General features: G+C 45.1%; 1 protein-coding gene across 1 annotated transcript in view; it reads right to left on the minus strand.

Annotated features, from left to right (window-relative positions):
• The window catches only part of RAB11FIP3 (RAB11 family interacting protein 3), an 83,555-nt gene that overhangs the window by 11,414 nt on the left and 54,686 nt on the right, over window positions 1-17,455 (minus strand). The window contains 5 exon segments of the mRNA XM_032231027.1: window positions 1,309-1,412; window positions 2,105-2,158; window positions 4,553-4,580; window positions 10,380-10,514; window positions 13,290-13,466. Coding sequence (XP_032086918.1) covers window positions 1,309-1,412; window positions 2,105-2,158; window positions 4,553-4,580; window positions 10,380-10,514; window positions 13,290-13,466 — 498 coding nt within the window.

Consider the following 17,455-nt stretch of genomic DNA (forward strand, 5'->3'; position numbering starts at 1 on the left):
ACGCCTTCTCTAGAAGATGGCTTTCCCCATCCTCTTTGTGGTGCACTAAAGCACCTGTGAAATATGAAAAAAAAGCTGGAAAATGATAATATTCTACACTCCTGTTGTGGCCTGTCAGCAGCCTGCAGAACTGGCAGCAGATTCGGACAGTGAGGAAATTGGGGAGGAACCTGGGCCAGTCCTGGAGTCTGGGGAAGGCTCTGATGAGGGCTCTGCGTTGGAGGCAGAGAGGGGTCCAGGGCCATCTGACAGTTATCAGCTGCCTTCAGAGTCAGGACATCAGTGAGGCAGATGAACAGCTGGAGCCTGTTCCCGGTGGGCACATGCCACAGAGTTGCCAGATGAAGGGAACGGCTGAAGAACAGGGGTAAACTTGGGAGTAAGGACACAGGTGGATGATGAAGGGCCTCTCTCAGAGGAAATAAAAGGGGAGCGAAAGGGGAGTGGAGTTTGCAGGAGATAATTAGTTCGCTTAATTGGTTCGTGACTCTCCCGAGACTCCTTGCCAAGTTCTGCAGAGTTTGGCAGCTCTCCAAGCAAGATAAGGTCTGTGACTGTAAATCCTCCCTTGAAAGACTTTGCTGGATGTGAATGAGCAGAATTCATGGTAAATTAATAAAAGGGTTTTTTGTTGGGACAAGGAGTTTGCTTCATGCTTTGGTGAAGCCTAGGTCAGAATAACTCTAGGGTATGTAGTGGAGGAGATGACAGTGTAGACTGAGCCCGAGGGAGGGGTTGTCAAATGCATCATAAGTCATGAGACCCTGTCCCCACTCAAGAGATCTAAGTCCAGCCCACCTTGAATGCCTATCTTATCTCCCGCTCATTTCCCTTGATGGTTAGTAGGTCAGATTCTTGTGGAGAACTTAAACTTGCAATAAATCTTTTTTCGTTTGAATTGCTGGAATCTCCTGATTTCCCCAGCGCTTGACACGTCGGTTTCTGTTTGAAAAACGTCTCTTCTCAATTCCCTCTCTTAAATGTGTCTGTTTTTTTAAAAGGCTGACCCCAATGTTTATTTTTTTACTGCTTGCCTTGAGCAATAACCTAAGTCATTACCCAGCCTAATCCACCAAGTCCTACTGAGAAAGTGCCATTGACAACAACGCAGCTGTGTGAAGAAACAATCCTTGTAATAATTGTACCAACCTGTCCATAAAAGCTGAATTTCTAATCTGGACTTTCTGACTGTTCTGCAAGCAATTTAAATGAAACCCCTCTCCAAACAGGTCAGCTTCCAAACCCCAGGCACAAAATTGGGCCCCGGCTCTTTCCAAAGGGACAGTTCTGTTTCTCCAGGTATATTACCTGTGCACCAGCTGAAGGTTTTCTTGCTTTAACCGGCTCTGTTGCTCCCCATTTGCTGCTGTGTCCTTCTCCAACTCCGTCACCCTTTTCTCTAAGAAGATCACCTGCACCGTGCAGACATTTGACAAAATGCCCCCCATCAGTCAATTGCGGAAGGCAGCTTGACTTGGAACAGCTTACATCCTGCAAACAACACCTTTAATATTCTTAAAACAACCTCTGCCCTATCCCAGCTCCTCGGGAAGGGCTCGAGAGGTGGATTAAAGTACCAAATGCAGTCTGAACATCTGGCTGACTGTGTGACCAATCGTAGCAATAGCAGTTAGCAATAGCAGTTAGACTTATATACCGCTTCATAGGGCTGTCAGCTCTCTCTAAGTAGTTTTACACAGAATAATAAAAGCCACGAATAATAAAGCCGCGGATGAGATCAGAGGTGGTTTATGCTGCCGGTTCGCACAGGTTCAGGAGAATCGTAACGGCGGCAGCGCAAGGCTACGCCCATCAACCCTGATGTCATCAAGGACCTTCTGCCCATGTGCAGAAGAGTCTGCCATGCGCAGAAGGTCCTGCCCATGCCCAGACGTGTCACAAGTGAGCATAGCAAGCGCTCCCGCTACCGAACTGGTAGTAAAGAGAATAAAATACCATTACTGGATGAGATCTCTTCCCTCCCACTCTGTGTATGTACACACACACGTGTGTGTGTGTGGTGTGTGTGTGTGTGTGGTGTGGTGTGTGTGTGTGTGCTCTATTCAGTTAAACACATACATACGCCATTTCCTTCGCCCCCTACCTTATCAGTGATATCCTCCTCCAGGCACTCGGAGCCCTTCGGGAAAGGTGTTCTCTATATCCATCGAAAGCTTCCCGTCTGATGCAGTGTCTGTAAGCAGAGAGAGGGTTGCAAACAGAAGCAAGGTTACCACCATCTGAACCCAACGGCGTGTAACCAGTGCAGGCTTCTAACAATGAATCATATTGTGTCTCAAAATTTCATGGCTTGGAGGCTCCCCTTCTACTGGGGACCTTCCAGATTTTTTGGGGTGGTCTACTAAGAAGCCCTGAAAGCAATCCAGTCGTTTAAGTTCGCTCTAGGACGAGAGTGAAAAGCCCAATTGATAGAACTTTACCCTTTCATAACTTTTGCTCTTTGGAATACGGGGTGAGCAAGGTCTCGCTCCTCACACTTCTCTCCTTTTTCGTCTTTTGCCAAGGAGAAACGTGCACACTTTCCAAAGCAATCAAACTGAAAGGATTCAGGGATAGGCTGAGATGTAGCAAGACAGTGAAAATAGCTTTGCCGGGACCAGGCACCGGAGGTTAATGGACTTCTACCCCATAACCCAGCCTCTGTGTTGTAGTCCAAAGTTCCACAGTTTTGTGGCAAGCCCTTTGGGCCAGACATCTTATCAGCCGCTAACTAGCAATACAATTTTATCACTACACAGTGTGTTCGGCGATAAAGGACCGAGATTGGTACAGGTAGTTCTCACCGTATGGACACAACTGAGCCCAAGCTTTCTATTCTGCTAAGCGAGCGATCTGTTAAGTAAATATTGCCCCACGCCTGGGGCAAGGATACTGCAAAAACCTCCATTCCCTCCTCACTCCAGGGAAAGGATACTTCAAAATCTCCATTTCCTCCCATTTCTGGGGGAAGGATACTGCAAAATCTCCATTCCCTCCCCACTCCTGGGGCCAGGCTACTGCAAATCTCCATTCCCTTCCCACTCCAGGGAACGGATACTGCAAAATCTTCATTCCCTCCTCACTCCCGGGGAAGGATACTGCAAAATCTTCATTCCCTCCCCACTCCAGGGAAAGGATACTGCAAAATCTCCATTCTCTCCCCACTCCAGGGAAAGGATACTGCAAAATCTTCATTCCCTCCCCACTCCAGGGAAAGGATACTGCAAAATCTCCATTCCCTCCCCACTTCAGGGGAAGGATACTGCAAAAATCTTCATTCCCTCCCCACTCCAGGGGAAGGATACTGCAAAATCTTCATTCCCTCCCCCACTCCAGGGAAAGGATACTGCAAAATCTCCATTCCCTCCCCACTCCAGGGGAAGGATACTGCAAAATCTTCATTCCCTCCCCACTCCAGGGAAGGATACTGCAAAATCTCCATTCCCTCCCCACTCCAGGGGAAGGATACTGCAAAATCTTCATTCCCTCCCCACTCCTGGGCAAGGATACTGCAAAATCCCCATTCCCTCCCCACACTGGGGCAGCCAGAGGTGATATTTGCCGGTTCTGCAAACTACTCAAAACTTCCGCTACCGGTTCTCCAGAACCTGTTGAATTTCACCCCTGCCAAAGAGGGTTGATGAGATGCTGTTGCCTGCTGACCCAGGGTGGATAAAAATCGATGATTTTTTTTAAATAAAAAAATCAGTTTTTTTAATTTAAATTGGATTTTTAAAAATTTAACACAAGATTTTTTAAATCTAATTTATTTTAATAAAATGCTTTCGGAGTTAAAAAAAATCTATCTAAAGAGAGTTTTCTATTTAAGATACATGCATCATTTAGTTTATTCAGCATGAAATGGAGCTTTGTTAGGTAGCGTGAGGCTGTCTTTTCTGCAATATTGGGACTGTCGGTGAATCAACAATGGGTCAGGCAGAGGACAGAGATGACAGCTGCTCTTTAAAAATGATGATTTCAACCGAGTTGATTTAAATCAAGCCTTTTTCCTGGTGATTCAAATCGTGATTCCAATCGTGATTCAAAATCGTGATTCAAATCGTGATTCAAAATCGTGATTTAAATCGACTTGATTAAAGTGTGATTTTTAATTCGTGATTTAATTCGTGATTTAAATCAAGTTGATTAAGTTGTGATTTTAATTCGTGATTTAATTCATGATTTAAATGAACTTGATTTAATTCGTGATTTAAACCAACTTGATTTAAATCCAATCCGCCCTGCTGCTGACACTTAAATTATCTGTCCAATTTGAAAGAAGAGGAATCCTGAGGGCAGGGCTGGCTTGCAGGGCACTAACTGGCTGAAGCATCTGCTTCTCCGCCAGGAAAAGATGGAATGGCTCTCTGCTTTGGAGATCTTTATTGATCAGAGAAAGAAAAACAAGCTCACAACACTCCTTGGAAGTTTGGAGTAACAATTCATCCCTTTCCCTCTCCCCGCTTCCCAGGAGAGAAGAAACTGCACGAGGAAAGCAGGATCGCTCCAAACAAGGGAAAAGAAAGAAAGAAGCATCATCCTACCTTGCTACCTTCTTGCTGGAGAGTCTCTTATTCGGGCTGTGGAGCAAACAACAGGAAAACTAAGTTAGGAAAGCTGACACCAGCGAATGAAACAGGAAGCAAGCAAAGACAGAGCCATATCCTTTACAATTTGCAGCACAGCACACAGCACACATCACCCCCACGCGGCATGCATCGCCCTCCCTCCATCTTAGCCCGCTGGCCATGCCAACCTTTCAAAGCCGCTCCCAAGGGCGCTTTCTCAGAGAAGCATCACAGCTGACCCTCTCTGGAACCCGTTTCTCCCAAACTTCACCTGTTTTGGACAGGTAGGACTTCAACTCCCAGAATTCCCCAGCCAACAAAGTTTTTTTTTTTTTTTTTTGTTCCTGGCTAAGGACGAGACCTCTCTTTGAGTGACATGCCAAGGAGGGCAATAATCCAGGTATTTTAGTTGGAAGAAGGCAAAACAAGGTTTCACCAAACTTGAAACCATCGGCCAACAGGTTATAAAATTACTCCCCCGACTGTAATATCATTCATGTTCTCCTCCATTAAAAAAATACCATTCCACAGATTGTTTGCACGGTGTCGCGAATAGCATCCCTGTGGTCTTAAGGGGGAGGAATCCAATAGCTCAGAGGAAGTGTGTACAAAGATGAAAGGAAATTAGTAATAAGGATATACTAAATCAGTGGTTTCCCAAACTTGGCAACTTAAGACTTGTGGACTTCAACTCCCAGAATTCTCTGCTGGCTGGAGAATTCTGGGAGTGAAGTCCACAAGTCTTAAAGTTGCCAAGTTTGGGAACCACTGTACTAAATAATACCAGAATATAATATATTGGAATACTAGAATTAGTAGAAACTTGAGGCTTCCTGTTAAAACATATATTATGCCTTTAGATTTGTATTTCTTGTAACTAATGTAGGAAACGCACCTCTCTCGTAGAAAAATGAAATATCCTGGGAAATATTGAAAAGGCAGAATATGATATTTCCCTGGATCAGAAATGGAGAAACATGTTTTTAGGCAGGAAACAGACTCACTCTTGATAGCCCCCCACCTTTATCAATGGGCCATTAAAAGGCCTGAGCCAGTCTGTTCTACATAACAAAGATCTCCCCCATTCCGCTCCAGGGTGACGGGATTAAGGCATGATTAGTCCGTTACCCATCTCACCACAGGGGCACCTGGGAAGAAGCAATGCTCAACCAAACTTGGACTCAAAGCACAGCCTACAGTGTTGCCCCTGCATGGCCCCATGGGAATCTGACGACCAATCAGAATACAAGCTCAAGATCAAAGGCCAGGGAGGGGAACAAACCAGGGACTTTCAGCATCTCTGCCTCTTTTCTTCTTCACTCAACATCTGGAAGCATGGGATCCCCCTTTTCTGTCAGGAGTTCAAGCATGCGATCCTGTCCACCATGGAAACCATCTTTCTAAGCAGCCTCCATGTTTCCAGTGTCGTTTTCCCGACTTGGCACTGAACATTGAAGGATACTTCTTTCAGCACTAGCATTATGTATCTAGCATTATGCCTTGGATTTATAACACAAATATGCTGCATCAGACTTCCTGCAACAACTGGTGTTTGTTTAAAAACTATGTTCCTTGCCATTTTGAACTCTTATTAATCTCCTGCAATCTATGAGCACAGAAAGTATCTCGGACTGGAGCGGTAAAAACCCACACCTTCGATTTGTGAGGATTCCCTTCCTTGCAACAGGGGGCTAAGTCACTAATTGTAAATACAAAGAGGTGATGGGGAAGAGATAACGCTGCTGATGCTAATTAAGAGGCTCTCTCCAGTTCCGGGGATACACAAATCAAAGGTGCCACAATTGGAGGTTGACTGATGGTTTTGTAACGTTTCTAAACAGACGCAGATGGACCTGTCTCATGCAGTTCTGGAGGACTTTGGGTGTCTCCATCACACCTTGGTGGCTAGAACTTTCTGAGCCATCTATACAACGTCTACATTCATGGACACATCTTTCCATACAAACCAAAAGCATCTGATCCAGATGTCCTCGGACCAAGCAGTTCAGAACCCAGAGCTGAATATTCTACCAACATCTAGAAAGCTAGCTAGCTCAACTTCTAAAGGTTCCAACTATCCCTTTCTCTTGGGATTTTATATTACTTAATGAGGTTTCACTGGAATTGTCTGAATTTCTCGCTCAGGGACGTCACAACTTTTCTTGGAACACACACCAGTGGCTTCGACGAGAGCCTCCCTGAGTTATTCCTTCATCTTCTGCACTTCATCAAATGTCACATTTTGTTCTTTCGGGGGTACTAAAACACCACAATTGCATACAGGTAAAGGTATATTTTCTGTGAAATATCATCAAAGTCCATTACTTTGAATGTTCACCATAAATGGATGATTGGAAATTAAGCAGTAATGAAAGGAATCCCAGAGATATATCTCGTAGGAGCTGATCTACCATTAAAGGGTGCCAAAAGCCTTGGCGTTTTACTCTTTATTTGGCATAGCCTTCCCTCAACTTGAGGTCCATCTTGATGTTCTAGTCCAGGGGTTGGCAAACTTAACACTCAAAGAGCCATTTGGACTCGTTTCCCACAGAAAAGAAAACACCGGGAGCCACAAAGGTCCTAACCAGAAGTCCCCTGTCAATTCTGGAGCTGACCAGAAGTTCAGTTTCCCCACCATAGCGTCTCCTTCCTAGCGTGGCGTACTTTCCCCCTCTACCTGTACATAACCAAAAGCCCTATCAATTGTGGAGACAACTAGAAAACCCTCCCTTGCCATAGAGTTTTCTCCTGGCGCACTGTGCTTCTCTCTCCCCCCCCCAGAAGCTCCTCTCAAAATTGTGGCACCGACTGGTGATGGAGCCACAGCAAAGGAGGAAAGAGCCACATGCAGCTCCAGAGCTGACCCTGTTCTAGTCTATCAGAAGAGGCCTTGCTGGGAAGAACACCTCCAGCAAATAATTCCCTCAAGGACATGAGGAACCGTTCACTCAAAAATAAGACCCATCAACTTTTTTGCAGATTAAAAAACTTCCCCATCAGTCTTCACCAACAAAGCTCCATTCCAAAGCTAGCAAAGTTACAAAAATTCTCACATGAGCCCTCAACCTTCATGCTACACCATACAGGGTAGTCCTTGATTTATGACTGATCCTTGCACTTATGACTGTCACAGCATCCCCATGTTCACCGCGATGAACATTCAGGGGCCTCCTAACTGGCACGTTTTTACATTATTATGAGGTCCTGTGATCACCATTTGCGACCTCCCCCCAAAAGATTTCCGATAAGCAAAGTCAATGATGGAAGCCGGATTCACTGAACAACTGTGAAAAATAGTCAAGAAATCAGGCACGACTCAATTAGCAATGGAATTTCTGGTCAACGGTGGTTATAAGTCGAGGATTACTGTGAATGAAACTGGACCCTAAACCTGACTTTTCATGGCCTTCCAAGTAAGTTACCTCAGGGGATTGCCCCATTCTGGTAAATAAGATATAGCACATATGTGCTAGTCCCGTGTTTCTCAACCTTAGCAACTTGAAGATGTCCGGACTTCAACTCCCAGAATTCCCCAGCCAGCGAATGCTGGCTGGGGAATTCTGGGAGTTGAAGTCCGGACATCTTCAAGTTGCCAAGGTTGAGAAACACTGTGCTAGTCGTTTCTGACTGGTGCTCATCTCCGTTTCAAAGCCAAAGAGCCAGCGCTGTTCGAAGACGTCTCCATGGTCATGTGCAGAGGTGGGTTCCTACCAGTTCGCACCTATTCGGTAGAACCGGTTCGTCAAATCTACCGAACCGGTTAGAAGAGGTTCCACCAGTGGACCCGGAAAGCAGGCCACACCTACAGAAGAGGTTCCAAAAAATTTTGAAACCCACCACTGGTCCTTGGATATGATTATTCTACACTATCATGCTCCTATTTATAAAACTCAGTGCCTCTGTGAAAGGTAAGGATGACTACTGTATTTGTGGTGCAATCAGAACATTGCGTGTGTTGAAGTTGTTTTAACGCAAACCAAAGATGCCTTTTAAAAAACAAGTTTACATCATATTCTTATGCATGCCAGTGCTGTGTGTGAGGTAATTTAAGGTGGTTCTGACAAGTGTCGTCGGCATCTTCATATCCGGTCACATGGGTGGCAAGCCACTCCCATCCGGTCACATGGGTGGCAAGCCACTCCCACAAAGGAGGCCACACCCACAGAGTAGGTTCGAACAATTTTTGAAACCCACCACTGGTCATGTGGCCGGCATGACTCAACCCCAAAGGCACACAGGCGGCTGTTACCTTCCCACCAAAGGTGGTTTCTATTTTTCTACTTGCATTTTTTTACATGCTTTCAAACTGCTAGGTTGGCAGAAGCGGGGACAAGTCACAGGAGCTCACTCAGTTACGCGGCGCTAGGGATTCAAACCGCCGAACTGCCAACTTTCCTGATCAACAAGCCCAGTGTCTTAGCCACTGAGCCACTACATCCCATTAAATAAGATAAGTCAGCTCTAAATGTAGTCCCCATGAGTTCTGGTAATGCAGAGAAGAGCCCCCATCCTATGATGGTAGACTTTCATAATGGTTGACAACCACTCATGAGGTTGCGGTCCTCATATTTTTAACCAGCTGGCATGTTCCTCTTCTTTCTGCTTCCACCTCTGCTCAGTGTAGATCACAAACTGCAGGTTAAGGAAGAATTAAGCATCGCATCCATATTAGGACCACAGAGAAACCATGCAAAGAGAAAGCTGTAGAGGTGGACGGACACACACACACACACACACACATACACAAAGCATTTCCACCAGCAATGTCCTTGCTTTAAGCTTAAATAAACATCAAAGAGGCTTTCTGGATTTGAAGGAAGGAGGCCATTTCGTGACGGCGTATCTGTTGTTAAAATGACCAGATGCATTCTCAACAAGCAATAATTGCCCCCGTTATAGAGAAACAACACGCTCACTTGTCCTTCTAAAGGACACCAGTGGTATAGCCCACCCAAGAGAAAAACAGATCCAAAATATTGAAGAAAGCAAGAGAAGGAACATGGAAAGCAAGGGTGTCAAACTCAAGGCCCGTGGGCCGAATCCGGCCCACGGGCTGCTTAGATCTGACCCACGGGCCGGCCCTGAAAACAGCAGGGCGACATCCCGTGATGCTTCTGCCAGCAAAAACGCAGATCAGTCACACCACCCATGACTTCCCTGAGGGCTGCAGGAGGCCGTCACGGCTGAAAACAGAGTCTCGATGAGTGACATTGAGCTGCCCATGGCCACCCCTTGCCCCCCAAGGTCACACCAGGGGTGGGTTCCTGCCGGCATTACTACTGGTTCAGTGCGCTAAAAATTTTGTGTGCACATCAGATGTGTGCTCCGCGCACATGCACATTTGCACCTAAAAGGACTTGTGCATGCGCGCATTAGAAAAGGGGGAAAATCACATTTATTCAATGAGGACCGTGCTGCGCATGCGCAGAACAGAAAATCAAGATGGCGGCCGTGAGGATAGTAGCGGTTCAGGCATGTGTCCAGCCAAGTTACTACCTGCTTCCACCGAATTGGTCTGAACACACCTCTGGGCCACACCCAACCCTGATGCAGCCCTCAATGAAATCGAGTTTGACATCCCGGACGTAAATGACGATTCGACCGTCTTAGATTTTTAGACGCAAGAGAAGGAACGAACGTCCAGGCCAGCTCGAGAAAGTCTGCCCGACGTGCAATTTGTATTTTTTTTTTCTTTTTAAGACTTCGAAAAGCAAGGACATATGCTTGGTTTATAAATTAAAGCACACACAGAGAGAGACACACAGAGCTCATGCTTTTAAGAAGGGAAGTGCCATGCCTCACACCGGTTACCTATTCATTTCAAGATCAGTGAGGCGAGAGGAAAGGTCTTCGAGGCGGTTGATTTGTTTATGGCACTGGCTACAATAAAACTCAAACACCTCCTCAGTGATAATGCTGTGCAGTTTCGTGGCAAGCGGGTTGGTGCTAGAGAAATCACATCGACACATTAAGTGAGGACTTTTACACACACACACACAAAAGACGTACAAGACCAAGCTTGGGTGGCTTACAGAAGTTTTTTTCCCCCAAAAAAAAATAAAAATAAAAATTGAAAAATATGCATGAAGGGTCCTTGGTGCTCTCCAAGTTTGGTGGCTTTCTTGTCAATGTTTCATGAACCCACGAGGTAACTTCAGTGGTAGCATTGATGATGTTACTTAGCTGGGTCGTGAAACATCTAGATGTCAGAATAACAAAATAACAGAGTTTGAAGGGAACTTGGAGGTCTTCTAGTCCAACCGCCTGCTCAAGCGGGAAATCCTATACCATTTCAGACAAATGGCTGTCAAATCTCTTCTTAAAAACCTCCAGTGATGGAGCACAACTTTTGGAGGCAAACTGTTCCAATGATTAATTGTTCTCACTGTCAGGAAATTTCTCCTTATTGGATTAGAAACAGGGGGCTGAGCTCTATAAGTATAGAATACTAATAGAATAGAATAGAATAGAATAGAATAGAATAGAATAGAATAGAATAGAATAGAATAGAATAGAATAACAGTGTTGGAAGGGACCTTTGAGGTCTTCTAGTCTACCCCCCTGCCTAGGCAGGAAACCCTATACCACTTCAGGCAAATGGTTATCCAGCACCTTCTTAAAAACTTCCATGGAGCATTTACAACTTCTGGAGGCAAGTTGTTCCACTAATTAATGGTTCTCATTGTTAGGCAATTTCCTCTTAATTCTAAGTTGCTTCTGACTTGATTAGTTTCCACCCATTGCTTCTTGTCCTATCCTCAGGTGCTTTGGGGAATAGCTTGACTCCCTCTTCTTTGTGGCAACCCATGAGATAGTGGAATACTGCTATCATGTCTCCCCAAGTCCTTCTTTTCATTAAACTAGAGATACCCAGTTCCTGCAACTGTTCTTCATATGTTTTAGCCTCCAGTCCCCTAATCCTCTTTTTCTTTCTCCTCTGTACCCTTTCTAGAGTCTCCACATATTTTTTTTATATCGTGGTGACCAAAACTGGGTGTAGGATTCCAAGTGTGGCCTTACCAAGGCATATCAGTATAGCTGGTGCTGACAATGTTAATAAAAAGTAAACAAACAGAAAAGATTCATTATCATTTTTTGAAAGCTGGCTTGTGGCTAACATTCCCTTCCAGGGACACAAACTTCTGAAAGCCAGCAGGCTTAGTCGGGAGAAAGGTTAATTGTGAAATTAGTCATCAAACAACACAGTTAAATAGGCAAACTTCTGGAAAGACAAAAAAAACCATCCATTTGTGGGATCTTCATTCATGCCGTTTTGTGAAGGAACCAGACATAGGAGAAAACCCTCGCTTTCCCCCAAACACAACAGAGAAATTGATCTCTACAAAACCACGGGAGATTCACAACCTTGGAAGCAAACATTTGACATGCCACCACCCGGGAACACTACCTCCTTTTACAATCCTATCCCCCCCTACAGATTTTTTGCTGTAAAAATCAAGAGATTCTTTTCTTCCCCCTGGATTTTCCCCAGCTATGGGTAGATTCAAACTGACGTTGTCTGGTTGTCTTCATGTTGGAGACAAGTGTGTGTGTGTGTGTGTGTGTGTGTGTGTGTGTGTGTGTGTGGTGTGTCAAGGACTGATTTCTGAGTAATCCTCCAGTAGGAAATAAAAGTGGAGTGAAAGGGGAGTGGGCTTTTGCAGGAAACAATTCATTTGTTCTGTTGTTCATTCGTTTCAGGGGTGCGAAGATCAGTCGTTTCCAAATGAGGTGCTGTGCAAGTCTTTCCTTGCACAGCACCTCATTTGGAAAATATTTACATGGCAGCTTTCCAAGCTAGATAAGGTCTGTGGTCATAAATTCACCTTTGAAAGACTGTTTGTCAGGCCTTGGCTGAAGGTGAATGGGAGGAAATCACATTCGTTTAATAAAAGGGGTTTTGTCAGGACCAGGACTCTGCCTCGTGCTTTTTGGGGAAGCCTAGGTCAGAACTGATCTGAAACAAACAAACAAACAAACAAACAAACACAAACACACAAACACACAAACACACACACACACACACACACACACACACACACACACACACGGTACTATATATTCCAGGAGATCATTCAAGGTTTCTTTCTTGGCTGTAACTGCAGCTGGATTATAGCACAGGAGTGAGAAGGATTAAAAAATCAAAACAGGATTTTTTTTCCCCAGGCTGTGGTAATCCAGATTATCCCACCTTCCCCGGGGCTGTTTCAGATTGTGAACAGAAATCATGCATCTCTCTCTTGGCCTAAGAAAAACATCACAAGCACAGGCAATGTGTGAAGCTGAACACACAGATACTAGCCCTCTCTTCTCTCTTGCTTATTCTTAAAATGCCTTCCTTGGGCTTCCTGTGATGTGCGGGTGTGTCAAAAAAAACCCCAACAATCCCCCCTAACTGGACCTGAAAGCAATACTTGAGGGCCACAGGCTCATTTACAATAACAGAGTTGGAAGGGACCCTGGAGGTCTTCTAGTCCAAACGCCTGCTTAGGCAGGAAACCCTACACTACTTCAGGCAAATGGTTATCTGTCTCTTCTTTAAAACTTCCAGTGTTGGGGCATTCACAACTTCTGGAGGCAAGTTGTTCCACTGATTAATTGTTCTGACTGTCAGGAAGTTTCTCCTTAGTTCTAGGTTGCTTCTCTCCTTGAATAGTTTCCACTCATTGCTTCTTGTCCTACCCTCTGGAGAAAAGGCGCCTTCGCAGGTGCTAATAATACCTGGGAGAAAGGAAAGACGAGCTACTAAAGCCACTTTCTCCATTGCACAAGCTGTCCGATAAAAGGTCCCCCTCATTCCCTTCTCCGTAGTCCTCAAAATGTTCCTCTCTGCTGATGACAGTGACGATAGAGGGACTGTTGACGTCAGTGGTCAAGGAGAAGTCATTCGGGTGGGATCTGTTGGGAGAAAAAAAGAAGCATCAAAGCATCAAAGCATCAAGAGAGGGCATCGGGAAGAGGGCACAGTATAGAGGTGGGCTCCTGCCAGTTCTAGCCTCTTCTATAGAAGAGGTTCCACAAATCTACAGTGCCGTTTAGAACCGGTTCCAGCTCCCTCCCCCCCTGCCCGTCTGCACATCATCAAGATGAAGAGCGAGAGGAGGATTTCTGGGAGTTGAAGTCCACAAGTCTTAAAGCTGTCAAGTTTGAACACCCCTGGGGTTTTTTTTTTCTAAAGGGTTAGGGGGTGCAAGGGTCTTGTAACTTGACAGCTTTAAGACTTGCGTGCTTTAAATGCCAGAGTTTCTGAGCCAACATTTTGGTTGCTAAGCAAGAGCGTTGTTCAGTGAGTTTCACCACATTTTACAAGTTGGCCACACCCACCCAGTCACATGGCCAGGAAGCCACACCCACCCAGTCACATGGTCACCAAGCCACTCCCACCTGGTCACATGGCCAGCAAGCCACTCCCACAAAGCAGGCCACACCTACAGAAGAGGTTCTAAAAAATTTTCCCCAGGCTGGGGAAAAATTTTCCCCACCACTGGCACAGTACCTAGCAAAATGTGTACACATTGTTGTGATGTGACAGGAGGCTGGTTCTGTAATCCCATCACCAGACACGAAAATGTTTTTCACAGACTAATGAGCTACAGAGAGGCTGGGAGTGTAGATCTCTAAATTCCCAGGTTCAATCCTGGTTCATCTACAGCAGGGGTATCAAACTCAATTTCATTGAGGGCCACAATAGGGTTGTGTTTGACCTCAGGGGGGGGCAGGGGGGTGTAGTCAGCTCGAGGTCACTCATGTTGGGTGTGGGGACACCTGTGGAAGCAGGACTTCCCTCAGACCGTCCGTTACTCTCATGATCTTCCTTCCTTCCCTAATTCCCATCTCCTTCCTTCCTTCCTTCCTTCCTTCCTTCCTTCTTTTTTTTCTTTCTTTTTCCTCCTCCTTTCTTCTTCCTTCCCCTCTTTCCTTATTTTTCCTTCCTTGCTCTTTTCCCAACTTTCCTTCTTTTTCTTTTTGTCTTTCTTATTTCCCTTTCTCCTTTCCTGTCCCTTCTTACACGCTCAAATGCAAAACAGGAACCATTTCTCTTTTTGTTTTGTTTTTAGTTTTTTTTGCTAGCTCTCTGCCAACGAAAATGGGAGCCTGGGGGGGGGGAGAGCTGTGGGCGGCCCCTCCAGGCCCATTTTTCACTGGCAGAGGCACCATGGGCCTGTCTTTTGCTGTTTCTAGGGTGGCCCCACAGGGCAGAACTAAGCCCCCTGCAGGCCTGATCCAGCCCGTGGGCCTTGAGTTTGATATCCCTAATCTAGAGTAATAGTAGTAGCAATAAAACTTAGACTTATCTACCGCTTCACAGTGCTTTACAGCCCTCTCTAAGCAGTTTACAGAGTCAGCACATTGCCTGTAATCTGGGTCCTTGTTTTACCCACCTCGGAAGGATGGAAGGCTGAATCAACCTCGAGCAGGTGAGAATCGAACTGCTGGCAGTAGGCAGAGTTAACCTGCAATACTGCATTCTCATCACTGTGCCACCACGGCTCTTTGCCACATGTCAATGTTCCTCAACCTCGAAGATGTGTGGCCTTCAACACCAAGGATTTCCCCAACCAGCTGAAGTCCCACACGTCTTCAAGTTGCCAAGGTTGAGAAGCCCTGATCTTCTAGAGCAGGGGTCTCCAAACTTGGGAACTTTAAGACTTGTGGACTTCAACTCCCAGAATTCCCCAGCCAGTTGGCTTAAAGTCTTAAAGTTCCCGAGTTTGGACACCCTTGTTCTAGAGGGAACACTTTGGAGAAGGCCATTCCAGAACAATCTGGGGGTCAGTGTGTAGGAGCAGTGTCACCTTGGAAGCAAAGTGCTGGTTATTGAACGTCTACAGATGGCAGCTGGGCCACAACCAACAAAGACCAGAAATCTTGTTAAAAGAAAAATATATGGATAGTGCAGTGCATCCGATGTGACCAGAATCTAACATGTAAAGGAGGACATTCCCTTTGGATTCAGAAGTTCTTGGTTCTCACACCTCCAGCATTTTCTTTCTAAGAAAGAAATACTCTAGAAATACACTCTAGAAATACACAACCACCTTTGCAGAATTTGTATGTCGCTCCACACTGTTAAAATCACGTGGATGGAATTCTCACCACTTTCATATGCATGTTGGTATATCTTACAGTGGAATGTGCTTTAAAGCACTTCTTTTTATCACGGCAGTAGCATTTTGCAAGCAGCAGATCAGCTGAACAATGCACAAAACCTCAAGTTTGATTCCCGGTATTTACTATTTTAAAAGGACTTAAAAAAATAATAATAATGGAGCAGCTTGTCTTTCTGGTGCCAGTCAAAGGAGATAGCCCTGGGCTAGAGAAGAAAACGTAGATATAAATCTTCTGGAATAGCAAGTAGTTTGTGGTGTTTGCACAGGTGCAAAACAGCAAGTTTTTCACAGAATCTCCTAGGGAAACAAAATACATTCCTCTTATGGGTTGGGAGATCACACAAAACAACTGCTTTATTGTCGAAATCACAACTGGCTGGTTTCATACACCACACCAAGCCTTAAGTCACTATTTGCTGATTCATAGAGTATGCAGAGCTCAAACAATTTGGCAATGGATGTTGTGTGATGCTAGCAGATGGGATTTGCTATGGCAAATCTAGACAGCATACTAAAAAGCAAAGACATCACTCTGCCAACAAAAGCGCCTATAGTCAAGGCTACGGTTTTCCCAGTTGCAATGATGGCTGTGAAAGTTGGGCCATAAGGAAGGCTGAGCGCCAAAGAATGGAGGCCTTTGAACTCTGGTGCTGGAGAAGATTCCTGCGAGTCCCTTGGACTGCAAGGCCATCCAACCGGTCAGTCCTAGAGGAGATCAACTCTGACAGCTCTTTAGAAGGCCAGATCCCGAAGAGGAAACTCAAAGACTTTGGCCACGTAATGAGAAGGAAGAAAGACTCCCTGGAGAAGAGCCTCATGCTGGGAAAGACGGAGGGCAAAAGAAGAAGGGGACGGCAGAGAATGAGGTGGCTGGATGGAGTCATTGAAGCAGTTGGCGTAAGCTTAAATGGACTCCAGAGGATGGCAGAGGACAGGAAGGCCTGGAAGAACGTTGTCCATAGAGTTGCGATACGTTGGATATAACTTCACAACTAATAACAAGTAGATGGTTAAGGTTCGGGTACATCATAGAACGGCGGTATTGGAAAGCACCAACATGGATGATCCAATCCAACCCAACCTGTACAATGTGCAGCAAATTCAGTTCAACCATCCATGAGGAACGAATGTCCATCCTCTTCTAAACCTCCAGAGATGGAAAATCCATACCTTCAGTAAGTAGACTGTTCCATGCTGGGGAAAGTCTTAACTACTTACTACTTTTCTTATATTCAAACAAAATCTAAGTAGCTGCAACTATTGTTCATTGTCTATATTTGTCTATTGTTTCTAGTCCTAATTTTGGCCATGGACAAGAGTTGTTGGCCATCTTCCATGTAGCTTCTCTTGATGTTCTTCAACATAACTCTCATCTCGAAGTCTGGCTCTGTCATGGAAAAGTTTGCCAGCATCATTTCTGGTCACCGTTGTTTCCACTTGCTGTTAAATTAAGGACACAATAACTCGCTACCTCTTTAGAAGACCTAGAATATGATGGTTTGATTGTGCATGACCAAACTACTGATTATATACCATAGCTAGGACATGGCTGTCTATTAATACCCAGACCTGGACTTCATCTCTGAATGGAAGCAGCTCAAGAAAATTTGTCCCAAAGAAATCCAAATAATATCCGTTAAAGGCCTGAATGTATTTTGAAAATAAAAATTAACAAGATCAAAGTGAAGGAGGTGGATCTCTTTAGATTCACAAATTGATGGCTTGCTATTGGGAAAACTTCAGTCCCAGCATGTTTCAATCCTTTACCCGTCTACT

This window comes from Thamnophis elegans, chromosome 14 (assembly GCF_009769535.1).
Source record: "Thamnophis elegans isolate rThaEle1 chromosome 14, rThaEle1.pri, whole genome shotgun sequence".
NCBI classification, from domain to species: Eukaryota; Metazoa; Chordata; class Lepidosauria; order Squamata; family Colubridae; genus Thamnophis; species Thamnophis elegans.